At 40.9% G+C, this 21,213-nt stretch overlaps 1 protein-coding gene across 2 annotated transcripts in view; it reads left to right on the top strand.

Annotated features, from left to right (window-relative positions):
* Positions 1–21,213, top strand: part of BLTP3B (bridge-like lipid transfer protein family member 3B) — a 100,093-nt gene that overhangs the window by 18,139 nt on the left and 60,741 nt on the right. For both annotated transcript variants that reach the window (XM_055118013.1, XM_055118014.1), the window contains 3 exons: positions 17,357–17,519; positions 18,640–18,678; positions 20,891–20,982. In XM_055118013.1, the coding sequence (XP_054973988.1) occupies positions 17,357–17,519; positions 18,640–18,678; positions 20,891–20,982 (294 nt within the window). The remainder of the gene's footprint in view (positions 1–17,356; positions 17,520–18,639; positions 18,679–20,890; positions 20,983–21,213) is intronic.

Below are 21,213 nucleotides of genomic sequence, written 5' to 3'. Positions count from 1 at the left end.
TCCCAGCATCCCATATGGTCCCCTGAGCACGGCCAGGGGTAATTCCTGAGTGCAGAGCCAGGAGTGACCCCTGTGCATCGCCAGGTGTGACCCAAAAAGAAAAAAAAATCAGTAACAACAAGTTTCACAATGGAGACATTACTGGTGCCCGCTTGAGCAAATCTATTAGCAACAGGATGACAGTGACAGTAAGTTTGAAACTCACATTCCTTGACATGAGATACAAAAGTCCTTTATGATAAAGCTTCTGTCTGTCTTTAGAAATAACAGCATGTTTTCAAATTTACTTGATTTAATCTGTGCTATAATATTTAATATGGTACCCTTGCATGCTGCTCTATCTAAAATATCCTCCTTTGCCCTGTTTACCTGCACAGCAAAGCTACCCGTGATGTATTTTATATGCCAAAAACAGTAACAAGTCTTACAGTTTGTTGTGAGATGTTACTGGTGCCCGCTCAAGCAAATCGATGAACAACGGGAGGACAGTGCTACAGGACAGTGCTACAGTGCCCCATTTACCTAGAAAAGTTGCTGCTAAAAACATAACTTAAGTGGTGCCTGATCCAGAAAATTTCCCAAACAGCCTTATTCATAACAGAATGGACCACCTCTTCCCTATGCTTCCGTCTTACTTGATTCTCATTTACATCTGTCATATTGCAAAATCATAACTTAATACAATGATTTATGCGCTTATTTCTAATAATAAAACATGAGGTTCTCTTTTGGGGGTAGGAGCAGGGCACACTCATCTGTGCTCAGGGATCATTCCTCCCAGGGGACTTACATTGTACCTGAAATTGAACGGGGTGCTCCGTTCAATTCCAGCCGTAATCATGTTGTAATCATGTCTTTCTTTATTTTCCCCAAACTGAATCAGTGCTCAGTTTTTGCCAGGAGGGATGCATGTCTATGCTTGTGTTAAATCATCAGATTTTCAGCAAAGTTCAGAAACCCAGATTTATAATGTGAGGTCTATCCATTTTAAATGTTAGCTCCAAATTTAGGTGTTTTAAAATCCTGACAGGCAAAATATCTATGGGCAAAACACAGCTTATATGCTGTCAGTTTGCTACTAACTATTACATTCTTTAAATGATTTTGTGGAAAAACTTGTTAGATAAGATGGTTTGATTTTTCTTTACCTCATATTACAAAAGTAACCATTCCAAACAGGCAGTATAAATTGAGAATATTCCTTCAAAAGGTTATTTATTATGAACATGCCTTTGTTTTCTATAACATTGTATGTTTTATTTAAAGAAAATAACATTTCTATCTTAAATAGTTAGCCTTACAAATTGACATTGAAAGTTTTTTGAGGATGAGAATTGCCATATATTCCTGTATTGTCTAATAAATGTTCAGCAAATACTTTTTGAATTAAAAGTTGATCAGTATGATAATGGGATGGTAATTAATCCTGGAAAAAACTTTATTTTTCTTTACTTTCATTTGTTTGGCTTTTGGGCCACACCCCACAGATTGCAGGGTATAAGTACTTCTTTCTCTACTCTCAGGGATCACTTTTGGTGGGACTCAGGGAACCTATATGTGGTAACAGGGATTGAATCCAGGTCAGCTGCATGCAAGACAAGCACCTTACCTAAAAGTTTTTAAAAACAATTCAACAAATTTGATTCTAGTCTTTGTTGTTTAGTTTTTAGGCCACATCTGGCTGTTTTCAGGATTTTCTTCTGGTTCTATGCTGTGAGACCATACGCAGTTCTGGTGATCAAACTGGGGTCAGCTACTTACAATGCAAATGTGTTGCCCTTTGTATTGTCTTTCTGGCTTCATGGCAATTTATTTTTTTCTCCAGTTGAGGTAACATTGAGTATCACGATCACGAAATCCCATTAATCGTCAATTTCTCGAGTGGGTTCAGTAACCTCTACATTTGTCCTTTCCCTGAAAAAAAAAAATTGGTTATAACGGTGTGAATGTTTATATTTTTGCTGTGTAATCATGCCTTGTTGGTTCCCTTCTCACTGTTGACAGTTTCTTAGATTTGACACTTTTTTAATGATCTAAGTGTTAATCTAGATTAATGTTAGATTAACACTTAGATTAACAAGGAATGTAATTGTTGGGTGGGTTGGGCCACACCCCGGTGTGCTTTGGGCTCTCCTGGCTCTGTTCAGTAGTGATACCTGCAGGTTCTTAGAGGACCAACTCCTGCAGTACTGGGGGTCCATGTCGGTGAGCATGCAAGGCAAGCTCATTAACCTCCTGTACTGTCGTACTGTCTGTCTCTGTTTTTTTTTTTTGCTTTTTGGGTCACTCCTGGGACAGCACTCAGTAATTACCCCTGACAGTGCTTGGGGAACCATATGAGATGCCGGGGATTGAACCCTGGTTGGCTGCATTCAAGGCAAATGCCCTACGCACCGTACTATCGCTCCAGCCCCTGTCTGTCTCTGTTTTGGGTACTTATACATTTTGTTAATGTATGACCTAATGTATGTTCTTTATTGTTAAGTGACATCCTGGGTTATTACTTTTTTGTTTGTTTGTTTGAGTCACCATGAGATAACACAGTTACAAAGCTGTTCCTGGTTGGGTTTTGGTCATAGAATGTTGCAACACCCATCCCTCCACCATTGTACATTTCCCACCACCAGTGCCCCTACTCCTGCCACCACTCCTACTCCTAGCCTGCCTCTTTTTTAAAAAAATTTTTTTTCTCTTTTATTTTTTTATTAATGAATCACCATGAGGTACAGTTACAAACTTATGAACTTTCATGTTTGCATTTGGTTTACATCCCTCCACCAGTGCCCATTCTCCCCAACAAATGTTTCCAGTATCCCTCCCACCACCCCCACCCCAACCCCCACCACCGCAACCTGCCTCTGCGGCAGGGCATTCCCTTTTGTTCTTTCTCCTATTGGGTGTAGTAGTTTGCAACAGAAGTATTGAGTGGCCATCATGTTCAGTCTATAGTCTACTTTTGGTATGCAGCTTTCAACCTAAGTGGGTCCTCCCAAAATTCTCTACTAGCTGTTCCCTTCTCTGTCTCAGCTGCCTTTTCCCCCAGCATGAGGCCAATTTCCAAGCTGTGGGGCAGACCTCCTGGTTCTTATTTCTACTACTCCTGGGTGTTAGTGTCCCATTCTGCTATTTTATATTCCACGTATGAATGCGATCTTTCTATGTCTGTTTCTTTCTTTATGACTCATTTCACTCAACATAATACTTCCCATGTTGATCCACTTATATGCAAATTTCATGACTTCGTCTTTTCTAACAGCTGCATAGTATTTCATTGTGTAGATGTACCAAAGTTTCTTTAACCAGTTATCTGTTTTTGGGCACTCCGTTTTTTTCCAGATTTTGGCTATTGTAAACAGTGCTGCAGTGAACATACAAATGCACATGTCATTTCTACTATACCTTTTTGCATCTCCGGAATATATTCCCAGGAGTGATATTGCTGGGTCAAATGGGAGCTCAATTTCTAATTTTTTGAGAATCATCCATATTGTTTTCCAAAAGGGCTGAACCAGTCAGCATTCCCACCAGCAGTTGAAGAAGAGCCAACACTGGATGCTTTTGCTTTTTGGATGTGGGCCAGTCTCTGTGGTGTGAGATGGTATCTCATTGTTGTTTTGATCTGCATCTCCCTGATGATTAGTGATGTAGAGCATTTTCTCATGTGCCTCTCAGCCATTTGGATTTCTTCTTTGGGAAAGTTTCTGTTCATTTCATCACCCCATTTTTTGATCGGGTCGGCAGTTTTCTTGTGGAGGTCAACCAGTGCCTTGTATATCCTTGATATCAACCCCTTATCGGATGGGTATTGGGTAAAGACCCTTTCCCCGTTCTGTAGACTGTCTTTGCACCTTGGTCACTGTTTCTTTTGAGGTGCTGAAGCTTCTTAGTTAAGGTAGTCCCATTTATCTATCTCTGTTTTCACTTGCTTGGCCAGTGGCGTGTCATCTTTGAAGATACTGTTGGCTACAATGTCGTGGAGGGTTTTGCCGACCTTGTCTTCAATGTACCTTAAGGACTAGCCTGCCTCTATGGCAGGCACTTTTCTTCTTTTCTCTCTCCTTTTGTGCATTATGATTTTAATACAGTTACTGAAAGTAATCAGGTTTGTTCCTTTACCTACTTTCAACAGGCAGTTCTTTAAACAATTTTTTTTTATTTTATAAGGTGGTTCACTGTAATATTTGATTATAGTTAATATTCAAAAACCAATCCCACCAACATTATACTTTTCCACCATCAAATTTGGGATGTTTCCATCGCAAGTCCCAATCCCTGTCCCAAAGCACAGTTGAAATAATATATTTTGTATTGTCTTTTATGGAAAAATGTCTTATGATGTATCATGCGACTGCTGTGCGGTCCAGGAATATGTTCGCTTGTATGTGAGGCTTGGCCTGAGTTTGTGGGGAACGGACTTGAGTGTGGTGGCAGTTGGGTTCTAGAGGTTTTCGGCTACTGGAGCTGGGTCCCTTGGGGTGTGGAGGGCTCCCCTTTATAACAGGTGTTCTTATCCAGAGTGAACATTAGCAACTATCATTGTCATTGTGGTCCCTTCTCAATCCCAACTGCCTTCTCCCCCAGTACTTGAGGCAGGCTTCCAAATGTGGACCAATCCTACTGGCCCTTGTTTCTATGTCCTTGGGTATTCGTCTCATACCTTATTTTTTTTATACCCCACAAATGAATGCAATCATGTTATCTCTGTCCCTCTCCTTCTGACTCATTTCATTCAGCATGATAGTCTCTTCATCTTGATGACTTTATTTTTCCTGGTGGCTGTGTGGTATTCCATTGTGCAGACGTACATAGTTTCTTTAACCAGTCATCTGTTCTTGGGCACTTGGGTTGTTTCCAGATTCTGGATATTTTGAATAGTGCTGCAATGAGCATAGAAGTACAGATGTCATTTCTGTTGTGTGGTTTTGGACCCCTAAGGTATATTCCCAAAGTAGTATTGCTGGATCATATGGAAGCTCAATTGCTAGTTTTTTGAGGTATACCCATATTGTTTTCCATAAGGCTGGACCAGTCAGCATTCCCACTAACAATGAATGAGAGTCCCTCTCTCCCCACATCTGTGCTAGTACTGGTTGTTCTTGTTCTTTTTGAAGTGTGCCAGTCTCTATTGCCATGAGATGATGTCTCATTGTTGTTTTGACTTGCATCTCCCTGATGATTAGCCATGCAGAGCATTTTTTCACGTGCCTTTTGGCCATTTGTATTTCTTCTTTCAGAGAGTGGTAACAGTGGTTGCAAGGTGATAGGCAATCCCAACATAAGCCCTCTGTGAGGACCAGGGAGGTGGCAGGGATGGCCCAAAGTCAAGCCAGATCTGGTAGTAACTATGGATGGGCAAATAATTCAGTAAATTCTATTAACTGAACTATAGCAATTACAAATTATAAAGAGATGGCACTCTTTTGGGTGCTTTCTTCTCCATCTCTGCACCAGTGTCTTCAAAACCCTCTCGCCCCAGAAGAACCCCAGGAGGATTGCCTAACAGGTGGCACCAACCAGGTGGTTTGATAACAGTGCCAGCAGGGATTCCAACAGGGGATTATATGGGATGCTGGGATTCCAACCCAGGTCAACCACATGCAGTATGAGCATCTACCCGTTGTGCTATAGTTTTGACCACTCCTAACTTTTTTCACTCAGAAGATGCTTTCCTGTTTCATTCAGTTTGTAGCAAACTTAAAGATTGTGTCTTTTTTTTTTTTTTTCCTTTTTGGGTCACACCTGGCGATGCACAGGGATTACTCCTGGCTCTGCACTCAGGAATTACTCCTGGTGGTGCTCAGGGGACCATATGGGATGCTGGGAATTGAACCTGGGTTGGCTGTGTGCAAGGCAAATGTCCTACCTGCTGTGCTATTGCTCCAGCCCCAAGATTGTGTCTTTTAAAAATAACAATATACCACAACTTTATTCTTCTGTCATTGAACATTTGGGTTGTTTACATATTCTGGCTGTTGTACTTGGCACTGCAGTGAACATAGGTGTGAACATATCTTTTCAGGTGATTGTTTTTCTGTTTTGGATAGATGCCAAGAAGTAGAATTGCTGAGTCAAAGGGAATCGCTACCCTAACCTTAATTTTTTGAAAAGACTCCTGTTTTCCTTAGAGGCTGAGCCAAACAGATGACATTCCCATCAACAATGAACGAGGGCTTCCTTTTCACCACATTCCCACCAACACTGTTGGTCCATGTTTCTAGTCTTATATATGTGCCATTCTCAATGCTGTGAGAGCTTATCTCATGATTGTTTTGATTTTCATTTTCCTGATAACAGATGATGAGGAACACTCTTTCATATGCCTCCTGGTCATCCATATGGCCTCCTCTCCCTAGTTTTTGATAAGATTATTATTATTATTATTATTATTTAAAAATTTTTTTATTAGTGAACCACCATGAGGCACAGTTACAGACTTACAAACATTTGTGCTTGCATTACAAACCACTTAAACAGTGGTTGAGTGCCCATTTCTCAACCATTGTCCATTTTCTACCACCAATGGTCCCAGAACTCCCCCCATCACCCCCAGCCCATCTTCCTCCAGCCTCACCCCGCCTCTGTGACAGGGCATTCCTTTTTGCTTGATGAGATTATTATTATTTTTTTATTGTTTTTGTTAAGCTTTGCAAGTGCTTTAAGATATCTTGAATATTAACCCTTTGTTATATGGTGTGAAATATTCTCTCCATTCAGTATGGTGTCTTTTTGTTGTTTGTTTTTGGGTCACACCCTGCAGTGCTCTGGGATTACTCCTGTTTCTGCACTCAGGGATTACTTCTATTGTGCTCGGGGGATCTTATGGGGTACGGGGATCAAACCCTGGCCTACCGCTTGCAAGGAAAGTGCTCTACCATTTTACTATTTATTGCTCCAGCCGTAGTTTGATGTCTTTTAATTTTAGCTCTAGTTCCTATTGCCAGGCAAAACTTTTTTTTTTTTAATTTGATGTAGCTTCATTTGTTTGTATTTGTTTTTGTTGTCCTTGCCAATGGAGTCTACTCATTAAAGACACCTCTTAAATTGCAGTTCTTAAATTGCTTGGCAGTGTGTATGGAACCATCTGGCCTCACAGTTGGACTGTGTGAGGGATGTCCTTGTGCTCCCTGAGTGCTGGTTTAGGGACCCCCCCACCCATGAAAAAAAGAATAAACAATACCAGACTTATTAAAACTATATAGACTTTTAGTCTGATTTGCGTGTGTGTACTGGATGGTAATGTTAAATGAATTTGTTGAATTAGCTCAATTAAAAAGTTTGAAAATGACATTCTCTTTTGAAACTAAAGAAAATGGGTCATAGTGTAAAACAAGAAACAGCTAGGCTTGAGAGGAGGGTACTGGGGTGGAAAATGATGTTAGATAAAGGAGAAAATGAAGGTATATGAATTTCTTTTGAAAAGCCTCATTTCTTTTGTGTGTTTGGGCTGAGAGAGGGCTGGATATGACCTACACTTGACAGTACTCAGGCTACTGCTGACTCTGCTTACTACTGAAAGTGCTCGTATGTGTGTGTGGTGGGGTGGGGTGCATATGCAGTGCCTGGGACTGAACCAGCATCAGCATCCTGCAAGGCAAGCACCTTAACCCCAGCATTGTCTCTCCAGCCCCTTAGAAAGCCTCATCTCTCTCATATTTGCTTAGAGGAATCTTCATAGCTGTCTAATGGTCTATGGACTGTGAAAAGATGTAATTAGCTGCATCTTAATAGCTTAATGTTTTTAGCCTCAGGATTTGGCAGTCTATCAGATTTGGGAAAGTCTTTTCAAGAACATCCTTTCAGAGCTCTGATGTGCTCCTAAGACACTCTCCTTCTCCAGAAATGGTGCTTAGAATAACACTACTAGAGGCCTATTACACTTGATTCACCAAGATAACTGATTTTTAAAATATTTCTTCATATGTAATGAGAGCTTAATTTGTGCAAGGACACAGTCTTGTGATACTAACTCGTTTTTATTTTACTTTTGGGGGGCCACACCTGGTGATGCTTGAGTTACTCTTGACTCTGCACTCAGGAATTACTCCTGGCAGTACCTGGGGACCAACCCCAAGTTGCTGGGGATCAAACCCAGGTTGGCTGTGTACAAGGCTAGCTCCCTACCTGATGTATTATTTCTCTGGTCCCTGTATTAACTGGTTTTTAATTGCAAGTTTATTTCAAGAGTTTGAATTGGACCCAGCTTGAGAAAACAGGTAAGCTGGATATACGTTTCTGTCCTAATCCCATTCTATTGTTTGTCAGTTCGACACTAAGGTAGTGTTTTACTTTCTATTTATTATTTGGATTTTTGGGCCACACCCGGCAGTATTCAGGATTTTCTGCTGGCTCTACTGAGGGAATCACTTGTGGTAGGGCTTGGAGGACCATAGTTGGGTGCTGGGGATCAAACTTTAGTCAGCTGTGTGCAAGGCAAGCGCCCAACCAGCTATACTATCTCTTCCTTCCTTCCTTCCTTCCTTCCTTCCTTCCTTCCTTCCTTCCTTCCTTCCTTCCTTCCTTCCTTCCTTCCTTCCTGCCTGCCTGCCTTCCCTCCCTCCCTCCCTCCCTCCCTCCCTCCCTCCCTCCCTCCCTCCCTTTCTCCCTTCCCCTTTTTCTTTCTCTCTTTCTCACTTTATTTTAATTTTTTTGGCTTTTTGGGTCACACCTGGCGATACACAGGGGTTACTCTTGTCTTTGCACTCAGGAATTATTCCTGGTGGTGCTCAGGTGACCATATGGGATGCTGTGAATCAAATTTGGGTCAGCCATGTACAAGGCAAATGCCCTACCAGCTGTACTGTAGCTCCAGCTCCTACTTTATTATTTTTTTTTAAGAAAAAGTGTTCAACTAGTTGAAAAAGAGATTCAACTGTTTAGTTGAATGCCTTGTCAGTCTTAAGGTCAATTAAGTATAATGAAGTATCTTAGATGTCATCTTTCCCCAGTATTTATACTTTTTCTCTGGGAATATGAAATCTCACCGATAGCTGGGCAACCACAAAGAGATTTTGTTTGTTGTTTTCATTCGTAGTTTTTGGTGTTTGGTGCTATGCCCAGCATTGCTCAGAGCCTGCTGTAGGCTCTTTGCTCAGGAATTACTCCTGGCAGGGCTCTGAGAACCATTTGTTTGCTGGGGCTCAAACCTGGGTCAGCCACATGGAAGGCAGGTAGGTACCGCACTATTGCACTATTGCTCCAGCCACTGAAGAGACACTTTGTCCGATTCTCTGAACATTCTTTCTGACCCCTGAGAATTGTACTTGAAGAGAGGCCTCCTCTAAATGTTTTCTTTAAAATTTTAACATCTTATTAAATTCCCTATATAGTTATATTATTTTGAGGAATATGGCCTAGAAATGGTTTTGAATTACAGCGGTTACTTGATATTTTTGGGGATTTTTTTTTGGGGGGGGGCCACTCCCAGTAGTGCTCAGGACTTAACTCCTGGCTTAGCATGTAGAGATCACTTCTGGTGGAGCTTAGAGACCTTAAAGGGTGAGAGGAGTAGAACCTGGATTGGTCACATGCAGGACAAGTGCCCTGCCTGCTCACTGTGCATCTCTCCAGCCCTTACAGCTATTATTTGGAGTAGCTTGTAGTAGAACCAGGTTTTTTTTACCTTCCTTTCTCTTGGTGGTGGTGGTGATGGTAGTGGTGGTTCCGAGGCAATGTCTGGGGGTTTCCCACTCGGTTGCAATGGTCACTGGGGTCACACAGTGGGTTGCTACGTGCGGAGATCATGCAGTAACTGTGCTGGGGATCATAGGAGCACTATTGCCAGGGATTGGATTTGGTTGTGTAGGGTATTGGCCAGGAATCAGAAAAGAGATCTTGCTGACACGTAATAAAATAACCCTAGCCCCAGAAGCAATTCTTTTTTCGGGGAAGGGGAATTGAGCTACACCTCAAGCTGCTTGGTGGGGCATTGGGGATTGAACTTGGGCCTGATGCATGAAAAGGATGTGCTCCAGTCTTTAGAGCTATACATTTGTGTGTGTTTTGCTGGCTATCTAACCTAGGACCTCACAAAAGCGAGGCAAATACTCTACCACTATGCCACTTTCCCAGCCCACTGTGCAGTTTTTGTTTAGTTTTCTTTTTCTTTTTTGATGTAGTCTTGCTAGTATTTTATTATTGAATCACTGTGAAATACAGAGTTGTTCATGATTAAGTTTCAGTTATACAATATTCCAACACTCATCCCTTCACTGGTATATGTATCCTACCACCAGTGCCCCCAGTTTCTCTTCTGCCTCCTCCCCCGCCCTTTTCTCCCTCTCTCCCTCTACCTGCCCCCTACCCCCTTACTCCCCACCTTCCAGCCTCCCTTTTAGGCACTGTGGTTTATACTGTTACTGAATAGTTATGGTATACATTATAACTTGACCTATTTTCAGAACTCAGTTCTTACCCAGAGTGAGCATTTCCGATTATTATTGTAATAATGTCCCTTCTCGGTCCTAACTGTACTCCCTGCCAACTAGTGTCAAGCTTCCTTCCATGAACAAGTCTCCTAGCCTTCATTTCTACTGTCTTTGGGTATTATTCTCATACCATGTTTCTTTTTCTCTTTTTTTTTATATCTTGCAAATGAGTATGATCATTCTATGTCCTCTGATTCATTTCACTCAGCATTGTACTCCATGTGCATCCATGTATAAGCAAATTCCATGACCTCATTTTTCCTCACAGCTGAGAAGTATTCTATTATGTAGATGTTCCATAGTTTCTTTATCCACTCATCTGTTCTCTGGCACTTGGGTTGTTTTCAGATTCTGGCAATTGTTAGTAATCCTGTAATAAACATAGGGGTGCAGGTGATATTTCTGCATTGTGTTTTTGGGCCTCCAGGGTATATTCCCAGGAGTGGTATTGCTAGGTCATGTGGAAGCTCAATTTCTAGTTTTTTGAGAAATGTTCATGTTGTTTTCTAGAAAGGCTGGACTAGTGGACATTCCCACCAGCAATGAATAAGAGTTCCTTTCCAGCACTGGTTGTTCTTGTTCTTTTTGATGTGTGTCAATCTCTGCGGTATGACCTGATTTCTCATTGTTTTGATTTGCATCTCCCTGATGATTAGTGATGTAAAGCAGTTTTTCATGTGCCTTTTGGCCATTTGTAATTTTTTCTTTGAGGAGGTTTCTGATCAACTTTTTCTCCTCAGTTTTTGATGGGATTTGATTTTTTTTCGTTGGAAAATTCTATCAGTGCTTTATATCTTTGATGCTAACCTCTTATCAGATGGTGTTGAGTAAATAATTTTTCTCATTCTGTAGCCTGGCTTTTGAACCCTCATCATCATTTCCTTTGAGGTGCAGAAGCTTCTTAGTTTAATATAGTCCCATTTGTTTATCTTTGCTTCCACTTGCTTGGTGAGTAGTGTTTTCATCCTAGAAGATGTCTTCAGCTTTAGTGTCATAGAGAGTTCTGCCTATGGTTTCCTCTATGTACCTTATGGATTCATAAGGTCTGATATTGAAGTCCTTAATCCATTTCTATTTGACTTTGACTTTTGTGAAAGGCTTTAGAAAGAGGTGTGAGTTAATTTATTTGGATGTAGCTGACCAGTTTTTCCAGCATCACATGTTGAAGAAGCTTTCCTTGCTCTACTTCGTATTTTTTGCATCTTTATTGAAGATTAACTGATCAGATACCTGAGGGTCTGTCTCATGATGTTTAACTCTATTCCATTAATCTGAGGGTCTGTCTGTATTTCAGTATCATGCTGTTTTAATTACTACTGCTTTGTAGTACTGTTTGAAGTTAGGGAAGGCGATGCTTGCCATCTTCCTTTTCCCAAGAATTTCCTTAACTATTGTGGGGAGGAGCATGCGGGGTGGGATGGGGGTATTGTTCCTTGAGAATTTCAGGCATTTTTAATCTATTTCTTTGAAAAGTGACATGTATATCCTTACAATAGGGACTGTACCAAATTTCTATAAAGTTTTGGGGGAATATAGCCATTTTAATGATACTAATCCTACCAATCAATGAGCAGGGAATGTATTTCCATTTTCTTATGTCTGCATTTATATTATTATTATTATTATTATTATTATTATTATTATTATTATTATTATTATTTTGCTTTTTGGGTCACACCCAACAGTGCACAAGGGTTACTCCTGGCTCTGCACTCAGGAATTATTCCTGGCGGTGCTGGGGGACCATGTGGGATGCTGGGAATTGAATCCCGGTCAGCTGCGTGCAAGGCAAATGCCTTATCTGCTGTGCTATCGCTCCAGTCCCTTGGTATCTTTTCTTGCCTAATTGTTATGGTGAGTACTTCCACTACTATATTGAATAAAAGTGGCAAGAGTAGGCAACCCTGATCTGTGCCTGGTGTTGGGGAAGGTTTTTACGTTTCCCCCATTGAATATAATGTTTTCTGTAGGCTTGAAGTAAATGAGTTTGATTGTATTGAGGAAAGTTTCTTAAATTCCCCTCCCCCCCTTTTTTTCTTTTTGGGTCACACAGGGATTACTCCTGGCTCTGCACTCAGCAATTACTCCTGGCAGTGCTCAGGGGACCAAATGGGATGCTGGGAATTGAACCTGGGTTGGCCACATGCAAGCCCTATGCTATCACTCCAGCCCCTAAATTCCCTTTTTGTTGAGAGTTTTTATCATGAATGGATGCTGGATCTTGTCAAATGCTTTCTCTGCATCTATTGATAGGATCATAAGATTTTTATTTTTTCTTTTGTATATATGATGTATTATGTTAATTGACTTGCATTTGCTAAGCCATCCTTGCCACCTTGGGATAAATTTTAGTTGGTCCTGGTGTATGGTATTTTTGATAAATTATTGGATCCTATTTGCTAGTATTTTGAACCCATTTAAGTATTTTGTTGTGTTCTGAACCAGGGCTGGGAAGGGTTGTTTTGTTTTGTTTTATTTTTCCAGTAGGGATGGGGAGTCAGGATAGGTTACACCTGCTGATACTCAGGTACTACTTTTGGTTCTGCACTCAGAGGTGCTCCGATGTGATACCAGGGATTAGACCAGATTTTCCACATGCACGACAACTCCTTAATTGTTGTTCTCTCTTTCTAGCCTGTATTTTGTTTGTTTTGGGACCACATATGGTGGTGCTCATATGTGCTAGGTTACTCCTAGCTCTGTGCTTGGGAATCATTCCTGGAGGCCTGGGGTTCATATATAGTGCCAGGAATCAAATCTGGTTCACCCTGGCTATTGAAAGTGCTTTTCCTACTGTACTATATCACTCTGGCCCTAGTTTGCATTTTAAAAATTGGATGAGACTGTAGTATTCTGAACCTGAATTTATTTATCTATCTCTGTGGGGGAGGGCCTATTCAGCAACACAGTGTGTTTAGGGCCTATTCCTGGCTCTGTTCAGAAGTGATCCCTGGGAATTGGTGCTTGGGGGACCATATGCAGTGACAGGAGTGGACTTTGGGTTGCCATAATTAAGGTTAGCACTTTGCCTTCCATACTGTCTCTCTGGAACCTTTTTATTTATTTTAAAAAGCCAGTGATACTAGGGAAAGTGAACTCAGGGCCACTTTCCAACTTTAATTTTCTTTTGTTAATTTTTGTTTCTTCAGCCCCTTTTCCTTGTCATTGGATTACTGTAGGTAGCCTGTACACCTGGCTGTGGAGATCACACTGGGTTGTGCCTGATTGCACACTGGCTTTGGTCTTTTTGTATATTGGTAGTTTATTTTTAGGAAGGTTTGGGGCTATAGTAGGCTATTTCTTGCTCTGTGCTTGGGGCTCATTTCTAAGCTGCCAGGAGAAGGGCCAAATGGAATCAAACCTTGGACTTTTGTATGCAGAGTATGCTTGTTTGCCAGACTTTTGGTCTGTTTACCTGGCCCTCAGCTGTGGTCTTGAGTATTTATGTTGTCCTTTTTGCTGAGCCACAGATTAAACCTAGTAACTAGTTATTTTATACCAAATGCTTTACGAGCTATATGTTCACTGTATCACTATCATCCCATTGATCAATGATTTGCTTGAGTGGGCACCAGTAACGTCTCCATTTGTCCTAGCCCTGAGATTTTAGCAGCCTCTCTACTCGTTCTTCCCAGCAGTGCCGTATTGGAGGCTCTTTCAGGGTTAAGGGAATGAGACCCATCATTGTTACTGTTTTTGGCATATCGAATACGCCACGGGGAGCTTGCCAGGCTCTGCTGTGCCAGCAGGTTACTCTCAGTAGTTAGCCAGGTTCTCCGAGAGGGAGAACTAGATAAGAAGAGCTAGACAAAAGCTTCCAGGAGCTTTGTTTTATAGTCTCTGGACGTTGGGCATTGATGGGATTACACAGCACCGGGGTGGCAGTTTCTTGGTGTACCTGCCTAGCTACTGGAAAATGGGGAATCTGGGTGGAAGACACCCAGTCCTGATCCAGGCAGGCTTAGAGATCTTGGCTCCGGGTTCCTGCACACCTGGGTTCCTCTGCCCATTCCTTCATGCATGAGGCTCGTCCGAACGTGTGGAGAGGGGTCTTGGGTGTGGCTGGGTTCGGGAGGTCTTCAACAACTGCCAAGGCTCTGCTCGGGGTGGGGAGGGAAACTCAACCTGCCCCACTCTGAGGGGCCCCAGTGGAGACAGCCAGGTACGGGGGCAAGAGACTCTGCCGAGGTATATATTACTATGTAATAATTCAAAAAAATCTCTGTGATGTTGAAAAAAATTCCCCCAGTATAAACTTGAGCAAATTGAAAGTCAGAGAGTTCAAACTAGAGTTCAAATCTATTTTAATCTTTTTTATCTTTGATTTTTGCTCATCTATTCTTTTCTATAGTATCAGTTGAGTTTTTTTCTTTATATAAGTGATATATTCTCCTTATAGGACCGTAAACATACTGACAATATAAAGATAAAGAAATCTGAAGCCGTGGGATTAGAGAGGTAGTACAGCTGATAGGGTACTTCCCTGCTTGTGGCCTAACTGGATTTGATCCCTGGCATCCTAGGAGGGAGTCCTGAGAGCAGACCCAGGAATAACCCCTGAACATCAGTGGCTGTGGCACAAAAAAACCAGTCTCACCAATCAGAAGTTTCCATGATAAATGAGTTTTTATATATGCTTTTACAAAATTAAAATGACACTGGATAATTTAGTTTTTGTTTTTAAGTTAACTGTATTGTTGTTTTTGTTTTTGAGGCACAAATAATGGTGTTCAGGGGCCTCTGCCTCTCCTTTGCTCAGGGATAGCTCCTGGTGGTACCTAGGGGACCATGCCCAGGATCAAACCTGGACCTCTTGTGTGCAAAGCATTGCTCCAGAGTGTTTGCTCACTTCCAGCCCCAGACATTGGACAATTTTGAACCTTAAATTTTCAGACTATTCTGTAGAAGCATATTTGGGTGCGAGGGGGCGACGGCTCTTGGAATCTGACTGTTCCTATCTGTACCAAGGCTTCTCCTGGCTAAGTCCTCAGGGCTTGCTACTGATGGGGGACTGTGTGGGGACCATCAAGGTAGGGCCTCCAGCATGCAGAACATGTGCTTCAATGCACTGAACTATACCTCCAGTCTGCTATATTAACATTTTTTTGCATAATTGGTGACATACTAATGTCTGGGTGGCATACAGTATGATTACAGTTGGTATTTGGACATCGAGTTGTTAACTACTTTTGTCTCATTGAGATGGACATATCATCATACGTACACAGATTAGATGTTGCCTTATTTCCCCCCTAAAACTTTGTTACTTGTGTTTACGTGTTTCATCCTGCTCAGTACTGAGGATATATAGCCAAGTATTTTGTTACTCTGATTAGTCTTTGTCCACCTGGTCCCCATTTTGGGGGAGGGTTGTTTTGGGGACATAGCTGTTTCGGGTTTTTTGGGGGGTGGTACTCAGGGGCTTACTCCCTGGTTAGTACTTGGGGATCACTCATGATGGTGCTCGGGGAACCATGTGCTGAGCACTACATCCCCGTAGTGCTGGGGATGGAACCTGGGTTCCCATATGTAAGATGCAAAGTACACACTCCAGTCATTTGAATTATCTTTCCAACCCCATTTGTTCTTCTCTTCCTATTGTCTTTATTAGCATTATTTTTGAAGTGCAGTTAAATGTATTTGTTTCAGTTTGCTTTTAGATTTATTTCATTTTTTTTACATACGTAGACAGTTATGTTTTTCACAGTAAAAATACTCAGAGCTGAGAGAAGATACAGTGTCTAAGGCACTTGCTTTGCACATGGCTGACCCAGGTTCGAGTAATAGCGCCACTTAACGGTCCCCTGAGCATTGCCAAGAATAAGCCCCGAGTAATGCCAGGGAGTGCCCCCTGAGTCCTACCCCCCAAAAAAAAAACTCGAATAGACAAAAACAAAACAAATAAAAATAATCAGACTCGGGACAGGGTTATAGCTCTGCAGTAGAACCTGACTTTGCTTTTATTATGCCCTGGGTTTAGTCCCTAGGACCAGAGATTTAAAAAGAAAAAACAAGATTCTTCACAGTCCTCTTCATATACACTGCATCTGCTCTCTTTAAATCAAGGGTTTTGTTCCACCAACTGTTCTTCCTATGCCTTCGATAGTTTTCTTTTTATGCATCATTGTTATCAGCACAAAACATACATTTTATTTTTCTTCATATTAAAAGCAAAACCCCTTTTCCATCCTTCTGGTTTTTTGGGCCTTTTCAGTCATTAGTGGTTTTTGTTTACATTTCCTTGGCCCCTTTGGCCCATGATTGCAGGTCTTGAGCCATTACATTTTATGTCTGCTTTTATATTTTTATTTCACCCTACAGCTGTAGAGCTGTAGGTGCTATTGGCAGCATTAGTGATTACCAATTTTATATCAGCACTCAAGACATCTGTACTGAATGAGATTATACTACCTGACTACTTAGTTGGCATCTTCTCTTAATTAAACCAAAGCCTAAACTCTAATTCTAATCCTAGATTTCTGTGATCTGTCTTCTAGCTCTTTTAGAGGATTGGAAAGAAAACTCAAAAGCTAAGCATAATCTTTGCATGGAGAAATCTGGATTTGGTCTCCAACACCTTATGGTCCCTTGGGTACTGGTCTCAAATGCAAAGCTTGTATTCCAGCCCATTTATATTTATATTCCTCTCCATCCCTATTATACTTTAATTTTGCTTTACCTTTTTTGGGAGGGGGATGGGGCTACATTTGGCTGTGCTCAGGGTTTAATTCTGTTTTCTGTACCCAGATCACTCGTGGTGGTATTCTGGGTACCATATGCGGTGCTGGAGTTTTAAAGAGCATCAGCTGCGTGCAAGTAAAATGCTCTAACTCCTGTGCTCTCTGTTTATTGAATGTTCTGTATATTTGCAAGAAAAACCTCTAAGATAAAATAACCAACAACAAAAAAGGTCATTATATATTATCTTTCAGATTTACCAAAAATTTATCTCCTGACAAGATAAATCTAAGTACCCTTAAGGGAGAAGGTGAACTGAAGAATCTGGAATTGGATGAAGAAGTGCTGCAGAATATGTTGGATTTGCCAACATGGCTTGCTATCAATAAAGTTTCTTGTAATAAAGCATCTATTAGGGTAAGACTTTTGATTCCTGTGGCAGTATTTTGTTTCCTTTTTGTTTGGTTTTGGTTTTGTTTGGGGGCCATACCCAGTGTTTTTTGGTGCTACTCAGATCCTGATGCTTGAGGGGACCATGCGGTGCTCGGGATCAAATGCAGGGCTCTTCCATGCTCCTCAACCCTTTGAGTCATCTCTCTAGACCTTTGTTTCCTTTTTTGAATTTTATTTCTACCTTCTAAAATACTTTGTTTTAGGGCCTAGAAAGATAATACAGGAGTTAAAGCACAAGTACCCAATCCCAGTTTGATCCCCAGTACCACATGATTCCTCAGTATTGCCAGCAACCCTAGAGACCATTACGTGTGCCCCTAGAGGACCCTGAGTGTCTCTCTGGTGGTCTATGTAGTCCCCTGAGCTGTTTTCTGGAGTCCCCAGCACTGCAGCACCCTTGCAGTACTGAAGTAGTTCTAGGGCCTTGAACATTGATGCCACCCTGAGCTTCCTGAACACTGCTTGGGGGCTCCTACTGCCCTTCCTCACCACCTACTTCCCACCCTAATAATTTTTATTTTTGGTTTTTGGCCCACACACAGCAGTGCTCAGGGCTCATTTCTACCTCTCTTAAGGGGTCACTCCTGAAGTGATAAGTAGTGGTAGTGGTAGTGCTCAGGCGACCATATGCAGTGCCAGGGATTGAGATCAGCGCTCTGCCTGTTGTACAGTCTGTAGTACTGTCTCCAGTTCCACAAAGAACCTTTCATAGTAACATGATTTAAAAAAGAAAAATATCTTTGTCCAGATAATTGTATAAATGTGTGCCTTATGAATTTAGTTTATTTTAATGCTAGTTGTCTTATTTAAATTCAAATTTATTCCTATCTTATTAATATTGAAATAATATTTTTCATGGGATTTGTTGTCACATGGAAAACTTTATAATTTTAATGAGTAAATGCATTATAGTAAATACGACGTATGATATTGTATGAACTAGGTATGTGTGTCTTTGAAAAGTATGAATGAATTGTGTTTATTAGTTGCAGTTTAATTATATTACCATATTAAGAGAGCATCTGTGTTGATTATTTCACATGTTTTGAAATGATTCTTTTTAAAGAAAAATATTTTTTTTTAGATTCCATGGACAAAATTGAAAACACAGCCCATCTGTCTGGTGAGTTCTGGATTGCCTCAGATATATAAATATCAGATATCTATAAATGTATGTATATATACGCACATACATAGATACAAGGATATATCTATATATCTGTGTATATTCATATATAATTTTATTTATAATTAAAACATGATATTCTGTTAATATAAGTCTTTTTTATAAAAAAAAATACTTTGGAATTTTTAGTCATTAACTTCAATTTTATTTTAAATACAATTTTTTTATTTTTTTATTTTATTTTATTTTATTTTATTTTATTTTTGCTTTTTGGGTCACACCCGGCAATGCACAGGGGTCATTCCTGGCTCATGCACTCAGGAATTACCCCTGGCGGTGCTCAGGGGGACCATATGGGATGCTGGGATTCGAACCCGGGTCGGCCGCGTGCAAGGCAAACGCCCTACCCGCTATGCTATCTCTCCAGCCCCTCAATTTTATTTTAATACTTAGTTTTCTCAGTCCTTAAATGAACTTTCCAAAACTGATTTTTAAAGTAGGAAGACTAAAAATTTTTAGGTATAGAATTATGTTCTAATTTGCTATATTTTCTTTTATCATTTGACTATTGACATTGTGATATTCTTTTTTTTTTTTCTTTTTGGGGTCACACCCAGCGATGCATAGGGGTTATTCCTGGCTCTGCGCTCAGGACCTGGTGGTGCTCAGGGGACCATATGGGATGCTGGGAATCGAACCCGGGTCGGCCATGTACAAGGCAAATGCCCTACCCACAGTGCTATTGCTCCAGTCCTCATTGTGGTGTTCTTGATTTAGATTTGATTCCAGTTTTTGGTCTGCTTTTACTGATTTAGTAGACTAATATAGAGTGAGGGAGAAATTGATCCCTTGATCATTTATTACTTTACTCCACAAATATTTATGGAGCACCTGCTCTGTACACTAAGGGAACTAACTTAATGTTTTTGTTTGTTTGTTTTGTTGTCATATCTGGTTTGCTAAGGGCTTACTGGTGGCTTTGTGCTCGGCGATCACTAATGGTGATACCCAGGGGACTATATGTGGTGCTGGAGATTGAACCAGGGATGGTCTTGTGCAAGGCAAGCACCTTACTACACTATATTTCCAACCCTGAATGCAAATTTTTCTGGCGATAGTAAGACAGTTTCAGAAAACGCTGCATTAAAATAGACAGTGATGACGAAGAATTACTGTAATGTGTTAGTTGGGAGTACTAAGGGCTTTCAGTGTTTTTCTTTTAAGAAATAGTTATCTTAGTAATGCTTTCATATGAAAAGGTTTGTTTTTTGGGGGGCCTGAGTGATAGTGCAGCAAGTCGGGTGTTTGCCTTACGTACGGCTGACCCGGGTTTGAGACCTGGCATCCCATATGGTCCCCCAGCACCACCAGGAGTAGTTTCTGAGTGTAGAGCCAAGGAGGAACCCCTTAGCATCACTGCGTGTAACCCAGAAAGACAAAAAAAAAAAAAAAAAAGGTTTTTTTAGAAGTGGTTCAATCCTTTCAACATATATATATATTTTAATCAGTAACGTATCATAGGATTAGATATTGCACTTTTGCAAAATCTAATGATCTTTGAAATATGATTCCTTAAGTTCTTGCCCCCTGTACTCCTGCAATATATACTTTTGCAATATATGTAACTTTTCCATCAGATAATCTCTTGAGGAAAGACTGACTGATTTATCATTTAATTTTTTTTTATGTTTGTCCTTTTTCATTGCTAGTATTTTGGGGTTATCTGTGGCTCGGCTTGAGGACTGCTCTCCCCGTACTGTGTGGGGGCACTCCCAGTGGAGCTAGGGAATGAACCAGACTTGGCCACGTGCAAGGCAAGTGCCTTAATCCCTATCCAATAGCTCCCACTTTGTCTTTTTGTCTTGTTTTAGACCATTAGAGAGATATTTAAAGTGACTTTTGCTCACATACTATTTATTTTTTTCTAAGAAAGGAGTGTTTATGAAAATATTACTTAGAGGGGCTGGAGCAATAGCACAGCAGGTAGGGCATTTGCCTTGCATGCGGCCGACCCTGGTTCGATTCCCAGCATCCCATATGGTCCCCTGAGCACTGCCAGGAGTAATTCCTGAGTGTAAAGCCAGGAGTAACCCCTGTGCATCGCCAGGTGTGACCCAAAAAGCAAAAAAAAAAAAAAAAAGAATGAAAGAAAATATTACTTAGAATAAAAATCTAATTTGTTTACATTTTAATTTTTTTTTTAAATAAGTCCTTGGATAATGTAACAATGGAAATGAGCACATGTGAAGAACCACGTGCCCCTAATGGTCCATCACCGATTGCAACTGCTTCGGGACAAAGGTAAGCTATTTCTGTTACTTTGGATGACTGGCAGAGGGAATATTTTTTTTGATCGCTCTTGTATGTGCAGTAATGAAACATAAAATACCCTCACTTTGGTTTTGGAACTACATCTGAATGTGCTCGGGGCTTACTCCTGACGTATAGTGATTCACCAGTGATCACTTGTGGTGGAGCTCGGGGAAACCATAAGTGGTGCTGGGATTGATTAGCCCAGTTGGCTCTAAGCAA

This window comes from Sorex araneus, chromosome 10 (genome assembly GCF_027595985.1).
Source record: "Sorex araneus isolate mSorAra2 chromosome 10, mSorAra2.pri, whole genome shotgun sequence".
In the NCBI taxonomy this organism is placed as follows: Eukaryota; Metazoa; Chordata; class Mammalia; order Eulipotyphla; family Soricidae; genus Sorex; species Sorex araneus.
This window is presented reverse-complemented; position numbering and strand designations above follow the sequence as displayed.